General features: G+C 39.6%; 1 protein-coding gene and 1 long non-coding RNA gene across 4 annotated transcripts in view; one reads left to right on the top strand and one right to left on the bottom strand.

Moving 5' to 3' along the window:
- Nucleotides 1–22246, bottom strand: part of rasgef1ba (RasGEF domain family, member 1Ba) — a 134311-nt gene extending 112065 nt beyond the window's left edge. The window contains exons 1-2 of one of the 2 annotated variants that reach the window (XM_031305173.2): nucleotides 21936–22246; nucleotides 1629–1676 (exon numbers count right to left, since the gene is read on the bottom strand). In XM_031305173.2, coding sequence (XP_031161033.1) covers nucleotides 1629–1676; nucleotides 21936–22004 — 117 coding nt within the window. In that variant the 5' untranslated portion in view covers nucleotides 22005–22246. The remainder of the gene's footprint in view (nucleotides 1–1628; nucleotides 1677–21935) is intronic. The other variant, XM_031305174.2, reaches the window with a different exon arrangement.
- On the top strand, nucleotides 4345–15546 carry LOC116053950. Of its 2 annotated transcripts, XR_004896320.1 has the most exons (4): nucleotides 4345–4433; nucleotides 6191–6201; nucleotides 11770–11773; nucleotides 15483–15493. It is a non-coding gene; the product is annotated as an uncharacterized LOC116053950 (long non-coding RNA). The 2 variants fall into 2 exon arrangements; XR_004896321.1 differs by lacking the exons at nucleotides 11770–11773; nucleotides 15483–15493 and adding an exon at nucleotides 15536–15546.
- Nucleotides 22247–22617: the final 371 nt, after the last annotated feature.

A 22617-nucleotide genomic window follows, 5' to 3' on the forward strand; every position in this document is an offset into this window, starting at 1 on the left:
TAAAAAAAAGTCACAAATTTATACTTTTATTTGTTAAAAATGTCTACATAATTTCCCCAAAACAGCTAGGCACTGTAGTCCTAATCAAACAGCATCCAAACAGGAATATATCATGCATTTTTTTGAGACTATTTTCAATGGTGGATTAATATACATTTGGCGCTTTAGTAGGCTAAGTATTTATGGCAGCAGGACAGTGTATGTAGGATTGAGTCAAAATAAACTACACTGTGTGTGTGTGTTTATGGTAATGAAGGAACATGTTACCCAGTGCAACTGTGTGGCTCATTGATGTGTTTGGACGACAATGGAGCTCAAATCATATTTGGTTTTAGTCTTTTCATGGGTTTGTTGACAATAAAAAAAAACAAGACTTATCCTTAAGCAGTTGACGCAATGGAGGCACTACATAGTAGCAGGTTCAGGCAAGTAACATCTATCCCAACTGTTTACTTGGCACAAGCATTAAAGAAACCTCTCCTGCCTCTCCGTGTCAGTAGCACTCCTGGGGTTTCAGCAGACCTGGCCAGAAAGAAAACAAGAAGCCCAGTGCTGACCTCATGCTTCTCAAATGATCAATGTAGGGTGTCTTTCCTCTGCTTTGATCCACAGATGAGGTAACTGCAAGCGATACACCTCCAAATGCCCAGCGACCTCACAGGGCCGCTCAGTGAAACACAAACTGACTCAGTTTTGTTCAATACTCACTAGAATGTTAAATAGAATAAGGAGAGAGAGTAAGATTAAAGATGTGTTTGGCTGCATTCCCAGACAGCCAGTGATTAGCTGAGAAACACAGAAAGAAGAGCAAGGGGGAATTAGCCCATTCATGAGCTCAAGTGGCCGGATTATTATTTACAGGTTCTACAAATCACATCACTAACTTATCTGGTTCAAGATGATGTGATAGAATGGTATTTTTATGCCAATGAAGGTTTTCTGAATTTTGTGATACTGTATGATATACTATAGATAAAAAGGGATGACATTGGACAAGAAAGGGTAAGATAAGAGAGAGCAAATGGGGAGGATGGCAGTGAAACATGGAGAGAAGATCAAAGCAGTGGCCTGCAGCATTCAGACCTGAGTGGAAAGCACGCATGCGTGTAAATGTGTGTTATACCATCTTCAAAGGCGCTCAAGCATGTTGCCCACTGTCCATGCTAACCTCATGAGGTCTTCCACACACACACACACACACTTTTTGATTCACACCTTTGGTCAGCTTAAGGTTGTTGTGGGAATTCATTACCTCAATTCACTCCCAGCAAGGCTCCACACAACTTTAACTTGATCAGAGGTCCAATCTTGAGTATAAGTTACTTGTAAAGGATGTATGAAAATTATGTGTAATGCTGCATTTAAACCCTCTTTAACGTTGCAGCATCACAGACTTGCAGTCTACGTGATCACAGCTATCATGTGATGTTTTGAGCCACGCAGTGTTTAGTGTGTGTGTGTGTGTGTGTGTGTGTGTGTGTGTGTGTGTGTGTGTGTGTGTGTGTGTGTGTGTGTGTGTGTGAGAGAGAGAGAACATCCTGTTCCTTGAGCGTGGAGAACACTATGGGAGAACACAGAGACACAAAACAAAAACAAGAAGTCATTTAAGGATTCCAGTGTTTACTTACCCGCTGTTTGGAGGAAGACCTCCGCCCGAGATGGGGTTGGCCCCGGCACTACAGGGAGGCAGAGGAGACAGAAAACTATTATGGAGAATATCAGTATAGAGTGTCATCAGAAATATGTATTATTTCATATTACCGAAACAGTATTTTTCTGTTTTAGAGAACCTCCAACAAGGAGGTTATGTTTTCGGTTTGATTTGTTGGTTTGTCTGTTTGTTTGTTAGTTTGTTTGTCTGTCAGCAGGAATACGGAAACTCTACTGGCCCGAATTTCATGAAATGAAATGTTGGAACGGTGAAGCATGGGCCAAGGCAGAACTCAATACATTTTGGAGCGGATCTGAATAACGGTGCGGATACACAAGTGATTTTTCACTTTCGTTAATATTGCGAGATGGAGCATGGCCTTGGCAGAGGTCTGCGCTCTCCGAGTGCCCTTTTAGTTACTACTACTACTACTACTACTACTACTACTACTACTACTACAGTAGTAGTAATAGTAGTAGTAGTAGTAGTAGTAGTAGTAGTCTCTGGTGACACTGGTTTTAGCTTTCATTCATGTTGGTTGTTGCTTGGAGGCTTCTAATAATCATGTGACCAGACTCTCATTATCATGACAAGAGATCTAATGAAATGAATGATTTTGATTTAATGATAGAAATTGTGAAAATAAAACATCTGACAAGGTAAGAGAAGAGAGGAGTAGAATGATTTATTTCTCTCCATTATAGCCATAGATAATTGGGCTTGATTCTGTCCTGGCTGCCCTCACTCTTAGTTGTTTTGTTGCATTAACATCACATAAATGCTGAAAAATGTAAGTGGCTGCATTTAAACTGCGAGCATTAAGACGAATGGAGCTATTAGTGGCGTTTAGAGACGAACATGTTCAGATAGGGGACGACTAAACAACGAATCCTAATGAGTCTTTAAAAGGCTCGATGTGAAGCTCCCAAAGGAGTTATTTACAAAGAAAAGAACTCGGCAGAATGGTAATGAATTCCCATGTGGGGACAAACACACACACAAATACACCCAGACAAGAACACACACATACTTAGAGCACTAGAAAGACATTATTTGATCTAGAGATTCTAAGATTTCAACAACCACCCACACCCACACACATCTTCAAGTGGCAAAGATATTGTTTGATGTATAGATTCTCTTTTCTTTTAAAACACAGAATTACACACAGACACACACTCTTACACTCAAACCTTTGATGATTTGATGTGTTGTTTCTCACACACAACACACACAAAAAAAAAAGAAAATCGTACACGCCTCTTCTACCCCAACAAAGATATTATTTGATCCAGAAAGAAAGAAACCAGGAATCAGCCGTAAAACCTTCAGGAGGAAGCAGGCTTTTATTTTACGAGCTGCACCAGATGGAAATTTTTGGGGGTATGAGGGAGAGTAGGTGTGAGATTGGGGTGAGGGAGGGGAGTAAAGGTGACAGTTGAGCAGGTGGTCAAATGCTGCCCACATTTCTGCTGTACACTAAAGCAGCAGCTTTCAGCTGACGGGGTCGATGGCTGCATGGAGCTGATTTATTTATCCCAGACTTGGTTGATGGAAACTGGGGGGGGGGGTCTATCTACCTTTGATACAAAGAGCCTGACATCTTTTCTCCGGGCTTTGTGTAACTCAGTGGGTTTTCTCATGATGGGATGGTTTCTTTCAGGAAAAGCTGAAACATGTTCCTGGAGGTTTTAAGAATAAACTGGTTTTCTTTTTGTTTTACTCAGGCAGACAATTGCTGTGACCTTTAGAGGAGTATTACAGTGCAGAGAGGAGAGAGGCACGTTGGCTATGACTGAACGTATCTTTGATGGGAGGAGAGGGACGAGGTCGAGGAGACGGCAGGGCGAGGGAAATGAGAACTGGGGGAATGAGATAGAGAGAGAATTGCATTGTGTCTTTTCCATCTGATCACAAGCACAGCGTGACATTTTGGTTCTGCCGTTTTAGTTCCAGACATCTAATCTCCCATCTTTTGTCATCGGGCCGCGGCTGATGGCTGTTTGTAACATTCGCGTCAAATGAGAACGCAAAAAGCTAGCAGAGTCGGATCACTTGTGTGCACAGACACACAAAGAAAAACTGAAGACGCAAGTTACTGGCTGTGTTCGAAAAGTCTTTCTTGCTTAGGAAGGTTCCTAACTGAGTGAAAATATCAAAGTGTAAGCCAACCAAGAGCTGGTTGAATTCTCTAAATGCAAAGGAAAGGTGCTTCAATGCTTCCTTTCGTATCTCATTTACTATACAGAGTACACTGAACTATCCTTTACCAAAGGAAAGGAGATAATGCCGTCCCACAATTTACACAGCAACACTTAAAGCGACGCACCATTCGGCCGTTTAGGAAAACAAACTTAATGCCTACCTTGCATAAATTGAACAATTTGTTATACAGTCATAATAATAGGGATTCATGTGGATAAATATGAGTGTTGGGCAATCAAATACACCTTAGGAAGGCCAAATTGTGGGCCGAAACGTTGTGCATGAAGCTGTTGTGTGGACTTCACCTTCTTTGATAAATATGAGTGGACAGGAGGGTGAGTATTATTTAATTTCACTTTTGTGACTGGTAGCTTATATTCCTTTTTTTAAATTTAAATTCCAACCTTGGTAATAAAGTCACATTTTTCACCTTGGTTGTCCATGTTTATAGAGCATGCATGGAACAACACAGTAATGTACAATGTACAACATGTACAAATCCTCAAACCTTTTCGAGTTTGACAAAAACATGGTTACTGTCACAACAAAATTGTACACATTTATGAAGTGTGTGTGTGTGTGTGTGTGTGTGTGTGTGTGTGTGTGTGTGTTTGTATTGGGAGAGGTAAGGATTTTGATTGCATAGCTTTGTTGGAAAGAGGTGGGGGGGGGGTTGGTTTTAGGAAGGTGGAACAATTGAGCACATGATAGTTTTAATTGTAAATTAGGTGTGACTGTGGTTGTAAAATAATTGTATATTTTGATGTTTTGTATTTCACCTGCGTGGAATCTTTTATTGTCTAACTGACCTGCCAAGGGACTGCGGGCGGAAAATAGCACTTGTGCTACAACCTGGTACAATGCATCTCTCCTTGTTCTTATACAAGGTTAATGTTAACTTGTGCATTGTCCCTGTTTAAAAATAAAATAAAATAAAAAAAAAATTAATAATGCCTGGGATGAAGTATCTAAAATTCGCTTTTAGTAGATCATCTTCGCAACATTGTAGTTTCACCATGCCAGGCCCACGTTATCATCATCCGCAGTCGCATAATTACATAGCCTATAAGTGCAGTCGGATTCTGTTAGCACAGCGGTTGTCTTTTCCTTATGAAGTCCTTATGAATTCTCCTTCACATCATTCCTTGACTTTGACATTTTCCATCGAGGCCAAGGAAAAATGGTTAGGAAAAAGACGTAATTTTTTTTGGACTACTTCGACCGCAGCCACTATTCATCAGGAAGAAAATAAATTAGCTACAAAGTTAGATGTAATAATTATACACATAAGGGTGTCCAGCCTGATGGTGGCCCTATAGCAAAGATCACCAAAACCCATGCATTTTTTCTTCCTGTTGGGAGTGTGCACACCCATGTTTCCGTCTCAATGACAGTCAGGTCAGGAGACACGCTCGTTACAAAAGTGAGAAGTGGAGGGAAGATCACAGCATCACTGAAATCAATTGGTTTCTTTTTCTTGGGAGTGTAAATATGTCCTTAGTTTCTCGATATTGGTCACAGAGTTTCTCGATATTGGTCACAGAGAAACTAAATCAATTGACTGAGGTGAAAACACACCGTCTCTCTTTTTCTTTTGTATTCTCTCTCCGTCACTCCACAAGAAATTAAACAGGCCAACAAGAAGTATGTAAAGAAACTGTAATTTTAGGGTATTTTTTGTTGTTATTTTTATGCTTCCCTTTTTAAACAGATTATGTATCCCTTATTGTGAAAACTTACTATTTTTGGTAATTAGCAGTGGGTGATTAGAGTGGAGGCAGTGTAATATGCATATATTGTAGATGAATTAATTTGTTTGGCAGGTATAACAGGATTTGCTTCTCCACTTTGTATATTTGGGTATATGATAATTACGCTTATGTAAAAGAAAAAAAGACCTCCACATTATCTGGGTTTGGGTTGTAAATTGTGTGTCCTCTATTTATAGAAAGGTTTACTGTTACATAATAGTCTCTGTCTGGTCCCATTACATTTAACTAAACTAACAGAAAACACATTTATTTCACTTCTGTTTATCTGGGAACCAACTGCAGATAAAAGTCTTTTGTCAATGTCAATGTCTTTCGTCTTGAATCAACCAATCTAATCTGCTAAACGTGTCCCAGTGGGAGGCGACCCCGGCAACCCCTCACTGCTGAACCCCCTCACCCCTGCAGGTGAGCCAGTTCAGTGGGTCACACACTCATCAGGAAGTGTGCTCGCCTGCTGTGGAAGGTCAGATGCAGAAATGTGTGTGAGAGAGAGTGAGAGTGTGTGTATAAAGGGCACAAGCGACCTAAGTGCATCCGTCGTCCTGTGGTAATGAGGTATGAGGCGTCAGCGGGGTCACGGCGGCGCTGTGGGGGGGGGAGCCCCCCTCCTCCCAGCTTAACGTCAACTCAGTGAGCTTTTAACAGTTTTGACTAACAGCATTAACATCAGCGCTGATGCAGTTTGGTGACATGGGTTTATTGACGGAATTAGACTAAGTGGATACAAGTCAGTGTTGCTGTGTGTGTGTGTGTGTGTGTGCGTGTGTGTGCGCGTGTGCGTGTGCGTGTGTGTGTGTGTGTGTGTGTGAACTGATACAGATGTAGGTCATCAAACGGTTTACTGGAAAAAATCTGCAATGCATCAGCAAAAGGAATAGTTTACAACACGACTAATGGGCTGTCTTCAGTTCAGTTCAATTTTTACACACACGCACGTTTAAAAACAACCATAGTAGACCAAAATGCTTAACAAGCTCCAAAAATCAAAGAGATAATATACACAAACACTACACAATATACAATACAAAATAACCAACAGTAGAAATATGTCAAGATATCAAAGCTCAACTTCAATTGAAAGCCAATGCAGAGTAATGGGTCTTAAGCAAGGACTTCAACTTTTCAATGGTCCGAGCTGTTCTTACATGAATAGGTAGACTATTCCAGAGGTTAGGAGCAGCCACTGCAAAGGCTCGGTCACCTTTGTTTTTTAACCTGGATCTGGGCACATCAAGGACCATCTGATTGGAACCCTAACCCTTTGACAGGTGTGTGGACATGTAAGAGCTCCGATAAATAAGAAGGCGACAACCCATTTAAGATCTTGAAGACAGTTAATACAATTTTAAATTCAATCCTGAAACAAACAGGAAGCCAGTGGAGCGTGGCCAAAACCGGTGTAATGTGGTCGCGCTTTTTAGTCCCGGTTAAAAGTCGAGCTGCTGCGTTCTGGACCAACTGTAACCGACGAAGGGATGACTGATCCAATCCAACATACAAAGAGTTACAGTAGTCTAAGCGGGACGTAATGAATGCGTGTATGACTCTTTCGAAGTCTTTGCGTAGCAGGTAGGGCTTGACCTTAGCCAAGAGTCTCAGCTGGAAGAAACTGGTTTTAACAACAGAACTAATCCGTTTGTCAAATTTAAAAGCACTGTCAAAAATCACACCCAGATTCTTGGTAAAAGGACGAATATGGGAACCTAAAGTACCAAGAGCATCTACACAGGCACTAAAATGTACAGCACGACCAAACACAATTTCAGTCTTATTATCATTGAGACAGAGAAAATTCTGATCCAACCAAATTTTGAGATCACTCAAGCAGTTCAACAAAGGCTGGATAGTGTCCTTTTCATTGTTTTTTTACAGGCAAATAGATTTGTACATCGTCTGCAAAACAATGGAAAGAAATATTATGTCTTAATACAGAGTATGTTAAGTTTGGGTTTGCACACTTGGGGGGGGTTTGACCTCGGCAAGTTCAACAACTAGAGGACAGAGTACGATCAATTGGGATAACAGATACGCCACCTGCCTGCTCAGCTCAGGTGATTAACTCTAACCAGTGCTATAAAAAAAAACTGAACTCCTAAAAGTTCCATTAACAGACTTTTTCGGAAAATACATATTCATATTTCATATTCATGTGTAGTAACAAATAAAGCAAAATGTAATACACTGTTCTTCCTCTGTTTATTTACATATATATTTATATTTTTTTAATGAAACTCAGTGACATCTGTACATACTGTATAAGGACCCCCAAAAACAACAGACTGTTCAATAAAAATATGAACTTTAGAGACAAACTCATTCCAAAAGGAAGTTTATCATGCATCAAAATGCTACAGACATCAGAGCCAGCGGTAAATTACCAAAGGGCTCGCCAAGATAAGACTGCTCACCACAGGATGACGACACACATTGACTGGCCGATCATCCAGAGAGCTGGGTTGCTAGCTGCCGATAAGACGTAGATGTTGTCCAAACTCCTAAATGTCCTCAGTGTGAATGTTATGATCTGCTATAACTGGCTGCAGAGTGGGTCACAAGAAATGTGAGTTTAGGTTGTTTTGCACAACACTCTCAGCCTTGAATCTCACTCTTCACAACATTCACTGTGTGCAAACATTGTGATTGTCTGCACTGAGACTCAAGCTACTATTAACATGCACATATTGACAAGGGACCCCCTCTGCTATTGTGTGCATGTAGGAAAATGTATGTATGCAGAGCAGTGATTTCAGCAATGACTGTATATCTGTGTGTGTGTGTGTGTGTGTGTGTGTGTGTGTGTGTGTGTGTGTGTATGCGTGTTTGTCTGCCCATGAGCCGTGTGTATGAGACACTGTTGTGTGCATATGAATGGCAGGGGGTCTCCTCTTCCTGAATGCAGAAAGCATCGAGAATATCTCATTGCTATTCATGTGAATGAGCCTCCTGGAATCAAAACCACAGCCAAAAGTATATTTGCACAGAGTTAAAATGCATGCTGTACTGGAACAGAAATCTACCAGACTTTCCTCCAAAATGAAATCTGCCTCACTCCATCAAGTCGCCTAATGTTTACAGTGTAACTATTGAACAATGTAGAGAGAGATGTTCCCACCATCTTTACATTGTATTATTTTTATTTTTTACATATAGCACTTTCTGTGTCTGGCTTTGAATTCATTCCACCAACTTTACTTTTTTCTTTTAAACTTGAGCTAGAGAACTGATTAAAAATCAAAGCAAACTCAAAGCACACGCTGAGAAAAAATCTCAAAGTTGCTGTCAGGTTACTGTAAATTGATGTATTGACTCTCTGCAAACCTACAGCTATGAGTTAGAGTCAAGTCTTTTACAATTTTAAGAAAAGTTAAACCCAGATTTTATATTTCTCTGATTTTGGTGATACTTTTAGTGTGCAGTGCTCTTTGTTGATTATATTATGTACATGCATTTTGCTAAATTTGCATGATGAGGTTTTCGGTGCATGCCGTTATGTTGTCTTTTCTGGTATCCATAGCTACGGTATCTTTTCGGTTTATTCTCAGCAAGGTGGAAAAAAACAAAAATCTTTTTCTGTATTCTGTGGTGGGAAAATGTTGTTACTTTACATATATCTAAAACGTATTCACAAAGATAGAAGAGCACTGGAGTCTGGAGAGTCCCTGATCGAATCCCTTGCAGAGAGGTCAAATAAATGAAACATGCATGCTGTGGAGCAATGCACTGAACCTTCTGCTGCCCGGTGACCAGCAGCGGTGACAGACAGACTGCTTATACAATGACCGACAGCTGGTGACGCCCCCTTACTGTCGTGTGAAAATCCTCATCACTCCGTTCCCTGCAGAACCCCGCCACGACTGACTCCCAATGTTTCCTTCCCTCTAACCTTCCCTTCCTTTCCTCCTCTCCTTATCCTCTCCCCTGTCATGTTAACAGTGAAATGATAAAAAGGGGCTGTTTGTGTGCATGTTCTGCAAGGCCGGCTGACAAAGGACTAGATTTCCGACAGCATGGGAACAGCTTACTTATTATCTAGTGTGCGTGTGTTTAGAGCTAGCGATGCAATAGGGGATTTTTTTTTTTTATTGAAAGCAACAGCCCTGATCCAAAGAAACATGAGAACAATATCTCTTTGGATACACAGTTACAAATATATAAATCTTATAAATGCAGTATAATTTACAGTAAATCTGTTGTGTCGTTTTTCTTCAATCACTTATTGGTTGTTATTTTCGCAACACAGCTGTATGATTTTACTACAGCCGATGTTCTTAATTCATCCTAAATTATCATTTCGTCAATAACAATACATGGAAATTATCATATTTTTTGACAAAGTAAAAACATGCAACATAATACTATACTGTTTCCTCAGAGTCAGAAAATGAGAAATCACAGTCGATCACCATCTCACTCTCTGGACCTCCTGCTGACAAAAGTTAACCAGTGAGCTGCACTTGGTTTTATATGTTGCACTCTGCCCCCTTGTGGTTAAACCCTCAGAGGGTAAATACATGGACAAAGCCATGTATTCATCACATGTATATACAAACAGAATGTGATTTCTGTGCCAAACACACCCACCACATCAGTAGGTGTTTTTCTCATCATTATTACTTTTTGTGACAGCATATGAGAAGGCATTTCATAAAGCTCCAGCTATTGAGTCTATGAGAAATAATCTCATAAAAGGGCTTGTTATGACTCAGTATCTTGTTTGTCATGATGATATTTTATCAACCAGTTAATCAATAAATGTATTTGTCACATGAAATCATAAAAGACAGCTCCAGTGAAATGCAATCCTGTCAGTTCCTACAATTGATGTAATAAATATATGTTGTATGATGTATGATGGGGGACAGTCATATTGACCTTCATACATAATAATAGGACTTTATTACGGACTCATGGTCCAATAAAATGACAGCACAATACACACAACACTTAAAACATAAATAATCCCAGAGGCATAATACAATTTCATTTTCATATATATATATATATATATATATATATATATATATATATATATATATATATATCTTAAAAAACTAAAAAACTATACTCTTAAAAAGAGGCATTTAGGTCAGTTTGCCAGTGTCTCCATATCTGAGACTGACAATGAATCTGATGTTGGATGTGACCAAGATACTCTCATTCATACAGTATTTATGACTTAGTATTATGAGAAACTTTCACATAATTCATGGCCCCAAAAAATGCTCATTTCTGATTAGGTGCTACAAGTGTCCGTTAAAACTGTATGGAGCCTAAACTTGTATTGGTTTGAAAAATGCTTGTTTTTATGGTCTAAGTGGTGACAGACAGACAGACAGACAGACAGACAGACAGATAGACAGATCGATAAAAAAGACTCAATGGATTGGATAAATGGAAGAAAATGCCATAACTCCTCCTCGTTGTGTATCATAATATAGGATGTAATATAAGGAAAAATAGTAACGTTTTTAACAAAAAATCTCAATCATGAAAATTGTAATTTTTTTGTTTGTTTGTTGTTGTTGTTTTGGGGGGGGGGGGTTCTTTACAAGTGGTAGAAATTATCTTCCATACCTGTGGGTGTGAGGAAGAGGAGTTTATTTTAAACCTGGATTTGAGTTTACCACTTGCTACCATCTTTGTCAGTTTTCTTTTCAGCTAGAAAATCCAAATTATTTGTATTATTATTATTATTTATATTTATTTGTATAGGGACAAGTATGTAGCATAGAGCTATGCCACACACCACGGCATGTATAGCCTAAGCTAAATTGCAATGCACGTCCCTAGATGGACCGTTAAAATACAATAAACTCAACACTTAAACAGATAAAAGACAGTACACAACACAAACTCAACAATAGATACATACCTTAAAATGCAAAACTCAACAAGAAAATACAGACAAAACTATACAAGACACAGATTAATACAATTAATCTCCAAAATTTGCCGAAGATGATGAATCCTGCCTGAAGGTGTGGTAGCCAGAGTGTCAGTGTCAGAGATCTGCCAATCAAGGCAATCATATCCCAAAATATACATCTCTTTAGGCCTTCAATGTCCTCTTAAAAGGGAACAATCATTTTATAAATTGCCTCCAAGACTCTCAGTAAAAGAAATCAAATTAACCTTAGAAAGCCAAGTTTTTGGAGAAGATGAGCTTCCTCTAGGAAAGTTGGGGTTTAATCGACTTCTGAACAGTTTTCTCGGAGCTGGTATTTATCAGCTATTGATGAAAGTGCATCTTCAGGGACAGCGGATGGGCTTTGTCATTCAGCCGTGATGGTTGACACTTGACCACAAATGGCTGTGGATAATGGGAAAGCTGGTCGCTCTCGTGCTTGGCACATTTAGAGAAAGCACAGCTGTTTTGTCATGAAGGGAAAGGAGGCTCTGATAACAGTCTTCATCAACAGTCATTCCTCTGCCAGGAAGGGGAAAAAAAACTCCCTGATTAGCAGTTAGGTTTGATAGACACCTCGATCTAAAGGGACTTTCCACTGAACAACTCTCCTGTGCAGCTGGCATAGCTCAGACCAGGCGCTTCAGTCCTAACTGACCAAGCTCATATACAGGATAATCTATATCCACGACCTTCCACATCCGGGATTGCTCCGTTGCTGCCGGAAAATCCGCCATATGTCCTTCTTTTTGGCCTGATGTCTGTTACCTTACACTTTCTTTGTGTTGGAATTTTAAACTCTGGTGGATTTCTGAGGACTATGGTTAACTGCTCCTCAGATCTCTGCAGGGTAAATCCAGGCAGCTAGCTAGACTATCTGTCGAATCTGAGTTTTCTGTTGCACGACTAAAACAACTTTTGAACGCACACATTTCACCAAAACAAAATTCTTTCCCGAGGCTATTTTGCAGCGGCGCTGGGGCTCCATGCGGCGCTTAGCGCCACCCATGACAATTGTGATTGGTTTAAAGAAATTCCAATAAACCAGAGCACGTTTTTCTCCCATTCCGGAATGCTGTGGGGACTAGCCAGACCCTCCTGTGTAGCGCTGTGGAGGAGGGTCTGGCAATGCGAGGCTACATACAGGGAGACCACAAGTACATCTACATCCACACAAAAAAAAACCTTCCTGCACAGAAATGTGTCACACAGACAAGTTAGACTCCTCTAATGCTGAAGTGAACCAAACAATGTAAGGAGATTCAGAAATAAATTAACTTTTTCTTTTCTTAAAAAATGTATACATTTTGTTGTTTCTCTACTCTTCTCTCTGTTGCTGTCTCTACTTCCTGTCTTGTCTTCTAGACTGACAAAAAAATCTACACACTGGTCTGTTCCTCTTCATTCCCATATGCTCTGTACATAAAAGCATCCACTTTATACATATGGAGCCGTCAGTGTGATGGATGGACTTCCCGGTATGATCTCCCTCTCAGTAACACAGAGGAGCTACAGTAAAACATGATCTGTTCCTCACTTCATGCTGGGGTGTCTGTCAATGTTGATGATTTATAGCTCACTTTATGATTATATAACTCTTTTTACTCAGCAATACCTGAAAATAAAACATTTCACCAATGTCTATAGAAACTGTTACTTTATGGGACGTCTTGATTTTAGAATTTCTGTCTTTTTGTTTGTTTCTTGTTTTTGTTGCAAGTAGTTCTTGTATATTATTATTATTATTATTATTATTATGTTGTTAACATTTTAGTTCTTCTTCTAATGGAATTTATCCCCTTCCTCTCCACTATCCATTTTGTAAGGGCATCGACGCATCTGGGGCTTAGTACACCCAGGAGGGTTGTGATTGGTTTAAAGAAATACAAACAAGCCACAGGATTTTCCCCCTATCCGAGAATAGATAAGCAGCGTTAGAGCTGTAACAATTCCAAATTTTGCTGTAGAGTTTTTGTCTCCTTCAGTCAAATTTAAAAATATTTATTTTTCAAACAAATAAAGTTTAGAATGAATCCCAGGATACATCTTTTGGTTATATATCACTGTCATGTGACCCAGATGATGTAATAATAACAACACAAATACACAGCCGATAGTAAAGAGGCAATGTTTACTTTATCATAAAACATTGTATTTTTTCTTAAATTAACATAAAATTGACAATTACCATCAACAGTCATACCCCTTAGGACCTTAGCTAATGTTAGCAATTTATTGCGGTTAAACAAAGAAATGGTGATTATGTAAATATTGCGATTAAACACTTATTAAATCATTGTTACAGGCCTAAGCAGTGTAGCAGACCATACTGCAGCGCTGACACAACGCTGTGGAGATAGGCCATGCAAGACTAATGGATAGAGAGTATGCAGCCACCATTTAAAAGCCCTGTGTGACAAACTTGTGATTTGAAGCTACATACATGTAAATAAACTAGAGTTGACGTACAGTATATTATGGGTCTGTGTTTGCAGGCTTTAATTAGTACCTGTAATGTGGCACAATGTTATACATCTGATAACCTAAACTTGCCTTTTCTAATACAGTTACAGTAATGATCATTAAAGCAGATATACAAGTTTTTAACTGGTTTTTAACAGTCTCAATCCAAAATTAAATTTCCTTGTAGTCGCTTTAAAGCTATAGTGCGTAGTTTCTGTCTCCCCCATGAAGAATACAAAGTAATGACAACAAAACTGTCGGCGCGTCTACATGATACAAACCTTACGTGATCGCGCACCACCCTCCTCCACGCAGTTGCTAGTAGCCAAGGAGGACACGGAGGATTAAAAAACCATGATGGACTCTTCAGAAGAGGTAATTAGCTTCACTCGAGTTTCTGCGCGGGAAAGTCACCGGACGCCACAATCTTCTGAACATAGCCATACTGAGAAATACAGAGAGAGTTGTGTGGAGCTGACGGTCTTAATTAGCTTTGTAGCAACTCATTTGGCAATGATTTGAATGTAACGGACGTTCATTATTATCAAAAAGTTACGCACTAAAGCTTTAATGTGCACTGTCCATAATATGAAATGTTTTATAACCATCTTACAATCGTGTGAGACACACAATGGTGTGTCAGTCCAAAGCTGAATGTTGAACATGCATTTGATGTAAAGACTATATGTCTGTGAGAAGACATTCAAAGGGCAATATTGAGGCCAATTTATTGGACCAAAAAAAAAAACACCCGACGTAAGATGATCGGCTCTGATCTATAAAACCTGACAGGTATTCACAGGTTTAGTTTCCTCTGGCTTTCTTTTGGACATGCAGACACTCTGCCTCCTCCTGAATGTCACTGTCTATGAAATGCAGATGCTGGGAAAGTAAAAGTTCAAACTGAACCCAAATGAGCATGACATTCCCACAAATATGATATTATGACACAGTAAAAGGTTCTAATAAAACACAACTGGAAAATGTCCTGAACTGATGTGAGAGATATTTAGTTTCTGCTTCTTTAAGTCAACTTAAAAGTCTCTGTCTGGACCACGTGGTATTTCCTTGCCTTATCATTAGAGATTACATTCCCTTTCTCTTTTGACAGCTGTCCTCTCATACAGTTCAATTACCATTTACCTTAAATCTTCTCTACTAAAGTTTGCCTCAAAAGCCAGCGTGGTCTGAGCACGAAATTAGCACATGTTGTGTGTCAAAAGAATATTTCTGCACCATGAAATTATCACAAATGAATAATTTCTGAATATCATTACACATTAAGGACATTACTGCAACTAAGATCTGCATTACTGTCAAGGTTTCGGTCCAGGAATTTCTCTCCTGAACTTGGTTGTCATCAGCTGGGAATTTGTTGAAGTTGAAGGTGAACCACCGCAAAGAGAAGTATTCTAGCTGAATGCTTCAAATGTGACAAGTTTAAATTAAAAAAACATCAACTCAACGGCGTCTTCTGTTATCTGAGTGGAAGCTGTGCTGCGTCTTTGCTTCATTGAGAGATTTCAATGGTTGTCATAGCAATGGAAGCTTTTAAAAGTTGTATTTTTAAGATTACCTTGGATTTCTTTATTCTTTAACTTTCTTTTATGCTTGCCAAATACCCTCTATCTCTCTCACTCTCCCCTGCAAACATTTTCACATAACAGAGCATTTTGGCCTTTTTTCTTCACTTCAACACTTGAAAAAGGCGGTTGATACTCAACTGAATGCTGGCTCTACACAGAGCAGACACACGCACGCATGCACGCACGCATGCACTAGTATCTGAGTTAAGAAACATCACTTAAAAGAAAAGTGATAATAAAGTGACAAACAATTCTGAGCACTGTGCAGACATGAAGCTGCAATTAAGTTGCTGACGAACAAAAAACAGAAACATCTCATACAGCTGCAAAATTAATTTAAAACTACACGGGGGGAAATATCTATATCTACATACTAACAACTAGCTCAGTTGACATAGTAGTAGTATATATAGTACAGTAGTCATTATACTCTAGCTGAGTGACATTACTACAAGATTAATAGTGTCATGTTTGCTAGGTAGAAGCACCCTTATGTACAGTACATCACCTCCTCAACAACCAACACAATATAAGACTTAGAGAACCACAATATACTACAGTGGTTGTTCTGTTACTGTAATTTTTTAACATTAGTGTCCCGTCTTACATGCTGTAACACTCCTCTAATGTGTTGTCACATTAAAGATTGTGTCTGGACAGTGTTGCATCCCAGTCAGTACCCATACTTAGGCATGGCTGTAGTGCTACAGCAGAGGTAAACTAGCAGACCATTCAGGGTGAAACACACTTAAAACACTGAATGCAGTGTTCAGCTGACATGCAGACGATTACAAGCAGCCAGAGAACAAGCTGCAGTAGCAAGAGAAATGACAAAGGGATTCTTTTCACTCTAACATGTGTCACAGTTAGCCTTGAAATACAAATCTTTACTGCAGTGAGACATTTTTGTTGGCTTTTCTGTCTCGGATTGTGTATAAAGGATCGTTTTTAAATTACAGATCAATTGAACAGTGTGTTTTCTGCAGCAGTGTAGCAAGGTCAGCTCTGAACATGTGAAGAAAAGAATGTGGAGAAAACATTTCAAACAGAAAATCTATCACTATGGCAATGTAAAGGATCTTAAAAAGACCATGCGTCATGGAGTACAAAGAACAGCCAACAACTAATACGACTTGTGGTAAAAAAGGCTATTCATTTAAGTCCAATTGATATTCTAGCAACTTCTCCTTATTCTCAACCCATAGCCCCTTGATTCATATTCAACAACATGCCTTCATAGTCTTGATTTGTGACAAATTACAGAAACATAATTATTGGCATAAACATTATAAAACAAATCCACAAAAGTTAATCTCAACAAATGAAGCATTAGAATTTAATTACAGAGAACATGATGCTCTGATAGTCCTTGTCCTTTGAAGACACACACACACACACACACACACACACACACACACACACACTCGTTCACTTCCCCTTGGCACATGAATCTCGCCGCCTTCATCATACGTGTCATTCCATTTGTCTGAAAAACGGACGTGAGCTTTGTGAGATCGACCCTAGGATGGCTGAGGGGAGCGACTGAACAACGATGGTCACTCCAGAGGTGGATATCACCCACAATTCCTTGCAGTTATGCAGTTGGTGCAAGGAAAATACATCCATGGTTAGGTGGCAGAAATGTAAGAAGGGGAAGATATCATAATCATGATACAGATTACAAACCGAATGCGTAAATCAGAAACTTATGCAGCCAATTACCAAGTGCCAACTTATTGCAATAATCGGCAGAAGACGCACGCCTTCGCATCATTGAAATGAGTCTGCAGGTATTTCTGATGATTTGTAAAATAGGAGTATAGCGCTAAGCCTAAAAGTGCAGGTGCGTTACATTTAAATCTCCTGCTCCTCCCAAACCCACTTTCCCTCTGCTCTCCAAGTGGCCTCCACGCGTATGCTGTTACGTAATACCAACAGCTGGGGGTGAGGGGAAGTGGAATTACCAATGAAATGCAGCAAAAATGTCATCTCTGAGTCTGGACCAAGACAGACAGTTATGTAACACTTGATCCCTCATATGATTACATTTGACAGTTTAGTGATGTCGGATGATGAAAGTGCGTATTGTGTTGAAGTGTGTGTGTGTGTGTGTGTGTGTGTGTGTGTGTGTGTGTGTGTGTGTGTGCCTGTGTATGTGTAGGTGTATATGGGGTACAAAACAGGTATTTGCACGAGTTTCTACTGACTGCATAAACGCAAAGAATTGAAGAAATGTATACATTTGAGTTTTTATACTCAACAGCTTTTCCATTGCATCACACTGAGCATAGAATACATGCATGTGCATTATATACTTTAGTATTCTTGCAGTGTAACTTATTCTCTGATGTCACAATCAACGTCCACATATTTTTCTTAAACTCTCCTCCACTGAAAACCACTTCTTTGGACTTCTCTGAATTTGCGCACACAGCTTTTCAAAACGTGCAGACAAGCCTTGATAGTACAGTTATGATCTTTTTCTTTGCCCTTTGAAAACCAAAAAAAGCTCCCTGCCATGAATAAAGCCTCGCTTTTAAGGCTGCAGAGAATAAAGAGAGAGAGGCGACAGGAGGCCTGGCAGCAGTAACAGACAGTACTGCACGTGAGTGAATGACAAGTTCGTAACTGAGAGAGAAAGAACCTGAAAGAAGAAATGTGGCAAAGTGCAAGGAAAAAAGTGAGCACAAGACAAAGAAATGCAGAGGAGGAGAGATGCAATTGAATGTTGAGTGAAGAGAAATGTGGTGACGGTTATAATTCAGAAATGATAAGGTAGAAAGTATAAATGTTTTTCTTTTTTGTAGATGAGAAAGAGAAACTTGCCTCCCAGGGGACACATTTGCTTATGTTACAACAGTTTAATTGCATTCTAGTAGCAAATAACATGTTTGTCTTGCAACTGCTGCATCTTGATTCTCTAGTTAATAAAATGGAAGTCCACCCTAATTTGTGAATAAACAAACAAGGCTTCACTATTAGAAATGCAAATCTGAGCTAAGGATTTAGCATTTCCTTTAAGCGAACGAAAGGAAATGTTAAAATTGTTTAAACACAAGTAAGTGCTGTACTGCTGGATGAACCTCCCAGAACAGGTACATTATCACTGGACACCGCATCCAAGAACAGTCCATCCTCACTAACTGCTCTCAGCCTTGTCTCATGTTTACATAATGCACATGGCAGTCTAATTATAGCCTTTATTTGGGAAAGGTCAGCATTACGTATTTGTGACATCTGCTCGCAGATTTGTGCAGCTAAGACCTTTGCAATCCTCAAACAGTGGTTACTTCTAATGTTGTGGATTCAGAAGTATAAGATTGTTATTTTTCACTTAGAAAACTATCACCACTGTAGGCAGATATATAACTGGATAAACAGAAAACAAAAAGTTAAAAGGGGTACCCCAGTGATTTAGTCTTTTACTTCCATATTATGGGAACTCACAAGAGATCAAAATTGGAGCAGCAGAGGCCGAGTTATCTTGACTTTTGGTCGTTAAATCAATCTCAAAATGCTTGATCCTACATTTCCCATAATGCAACACAATAGTCTCTTTTGTTATACATCGTTCACGTCAGATGCGATGGATTGTAGTGATGTTTTACTCTGATTAGTTTTATTTATTTATTACTTCATTTATAGGGACCATCAACCTGTCAGGGACTAAGGATGGAAATTAGCCTTTGGCTATAATCCTGTATATTTACATTCTTCGAAATGTTCATTAATATACACTGTCCCTTTTTGAAATAAATAAAACTTAACATAAATGACATAATTTCCGTTTCCAAAAATGCTTTGTCTCAAAGAAATGTCAGCAGTGCGTCTATTCAAGAAATTCATGGTTGAAGGTGGAATAGTAAATAAGGTTTTATATAACAGTCTGTGAATCTAATCTTTGTCCACTGTAAAGCCGAACAGAGCAGGTCATCAATTAATTTTTCCAGAAGTTACGATGATGATCCTCTGACACATTTCTGAGATGATTTTAACGTTGTGTGAGTCAGATTGCGATGACGCCTGATGGATTAACAATCCTGTGGTGATTGTGGATTACAGCTGGTGGTTGTGTGTGTGTGTGTGTGTGTGTGTGTGTGTGTGTGTGTGTGTGTTGAGAATAAATCTAAAGCCGTTTTTTCATTTAAACCTGGTGTTATGCAATGCCTGTCAGGTCCCATTTTAAACAAGGACTAAATCACAGAAACAAAGATGTATTGTATTTTGTTTTTTGATTATTTTCATCAATGGAGACGGACATAAAAGTCACAATATTACACAACATCATACAACACAACTATTCGGTTTAATTTCCATGTCCTATCATCCGTGTTACTTTCCTCTTTGGTAAAAATATGTCTGTAACCTGAGAACATTCATAAAATGAAAACATAAATGAATAAATGTATGTTTTAAGGATAATTGGGGTATCTTCCTGTGTTACCTTCTTACCCAAAGTCAAACTTACTGATGCCTTTTCTCCACTTATGAAGACAGTAGTTATCAGTGTTTCTACAACTTTATATTGAGAACACAGTGTAGCTAGTCCCCAACACAGATCCATTGCTGTGTCTAAAGTGGTGAATTATGGTGCATGCAATTCCCATGCTGTCCTGTACTGTGAGTTAACAGTGCAGCTGGAGGCCTTAGGTTTACTCGATCGCACTCACAGCAATAAAAACTAGTCTAGTGCTACAAATGTTCCCAGTTCAGTCACTAATCTTGGCACCAAATAAGGCCAAACTTCCCTTCAGCTGCATCTAGCCACCTCTCCAGTTACTCACAAGGGAAAAAGCTAAAGTTAGAAAAAAAAATCAGGGACAATAATACTGAGCAGTTGTCTCATAACCCCTGAGACTACCAAGGGGAAATCATCAGCCCTTAGTACAACACATTGAGGTGTGGAACACTTCTTACATTCATACTGCACCTTCAAGGTTTTCTGCAGGGCTGCAATACGGACTATTTTTCAACTAAACTGTTGACTATTTCATTAATCAATCATCATTTATTCAATACAATATCAACAACTTCCAGTCACTTGTCCGACCAATGGCCAAAAGGCATCCAGTTTACAGTGAGGAGAAGAGGTGGAAATCATGAATCACTTTCAAATTACTTCAAACTTAAACTCGAATTACTACGTTCAGTTCAGTTCAAAGATTCGTAGTCACTGACTATGTAGTTCTTCAGTATGTACATCAGTGAAGGCCCCAACACCAAGTGAATGCATATATTGATAAACGTGTTTGTACGCAGGGGCGTCGGACTGGGGGGAAGGAGGAGGGCCCACAAAGATGCTAGAATGAATAGCTGTGGATGTGGGGAGGGGCCCATAGAAAATGCCTTTCTACAGGGCCCAGAATTTTGTGCTACGCCCCTGTTTGTACATGTAGTGAACACCTCTAGCTAGGAAAGCATTTCATTTGAAGGAATGTAACCAGCATATCACTGGTATTTTATTTGATTAATGAATGCAATAATAAATCTGTCAAAAGTGCTGATAATTCACTAATCTATTAAGTCACGAGCCCTTAAGCACTGGTTCGGTGTATAATTATATGACACAACAGCAGTCCTACAGAGAACCACCTGAAAGGGGACAAAACAGTTCTACTACAAGACATTTTCTTTCACAGCAGATTTATCCATCAATCCAGGTAGAGCTGACTGTGTGTGTGTGTGTGTGTGTGTGTGTGTGTGTGTCACACTGACCCAAATAAGAGCAGCTTTTGAGTCCCTGCCATTTCTTACAGAAACCACTTGCTGCCACATGCAATACAGCACAAATCCCCACTATATAATGTTTATAAATCATGCTGAAATCATTTTTGGCAGGATTGAATTCATTTAAAAATAAAACATCCACTATGACAACAACACAGCGTTAGGATAGGAGATAGAAAAATAACCTACCACTAAAGTAAGACAAGGTCATTACAAACTACTCTTTAAGAGCGCCAGAGATAAACCATAAGCGGATATTTTGAATTTTCGTGAGCGTAAAGACGGAAATAATGCGCATTAATCCGCAGCCCGCGGAAATACTCTGGATAAACATCTTGTCACCGTATGAAACGGTGAGTGTGCAGAGAGCACTGTTGCAGCAGCACTTTCCAACCTGAACCCGCTCGCAGGGATCATTGTTAATGAAGTGCTTTACAGCATAGCAACTGTCAATCATATTGATGAACAAAGCCTTAGCCTCCTGTTGCCATAGAGAATTCATGAAGTGAACAGACAGACAGCCTGTGCCTTTTTATCCATGGATAAAAACTCAGCATTAGATTTGAGTATTGGTGATGAATTCATGCAGTTGGGGGTCTAATAAGTGCATTTTAAAGCTTCCTTACCTCGAACAAAGGTGGAGTGCCCTTGTCTGGAAGTGTGCATCCCAGTAATTCAGCCAGGAACTTTGCCATATAGATGTGAGAGGTGTGCTCCTGAAATGTGCCGGGTGAGGTGAGGAGAAGAAGAGCTGAATCAACAGGAGAGTCCTCTTTCTGTCAGCCTCGTGAACTTATTTGTGGCGTTCAAAGACCCTGCGCGCATCCCTCCTTACTTCTTCTCTTTCTTCAGTGACGAGGTGCAAAATACCGGCCGAGTGAGCGATGTAGCCGCTCGATGTGGAGCGTATAGCCTGTTACTCTCGCCTGTAAAATCCTGTGTCGATGAATGGTCTCACAGCGGTGGGGACACATGCAGGTGGGGCCGGGCGGAGGGGGAGTGGGCGGTCCAACGAGTTGTCAGGTGGTTTTCATCGACGGGGTTAGCCCCGCCATCCAGAGACGGGACTGGAAGGTAAACATGCACCTGAAATCACTTTAGCTCCTCAAATTCATTATGTTATTAGAATTGTTGGACGCAATATCTTAAAGTTTGACCACAAAATAACCCAATGTTATTTCATCTTCACTACCTGTATTGTATTTGCTGGCTGTTTGAAAAAAAAGATTTGACATTGAATTAGGTGGGAGAACTAGGAGTAAAACTATACTGCCTTTAAAATGAATAAATAGAGTTTGAAGAAACAGG

The sequence above is a fragment of the Sander lucioperca genome, chromosome 2 (genome assembly GCF_008315115.2).
Source record: "Sander lucioperca isolate FBNREF2018 chromosome 2, SLUC_FBN_1.2, whole genome shotgun sequence".
NCBI classification, from domain to species: domain Eukaryota; kingdom Metazoa; phylum Chordata; class Actinopteri; order Perciformes; family Percidae; genus Sander; species Sander lucioperca.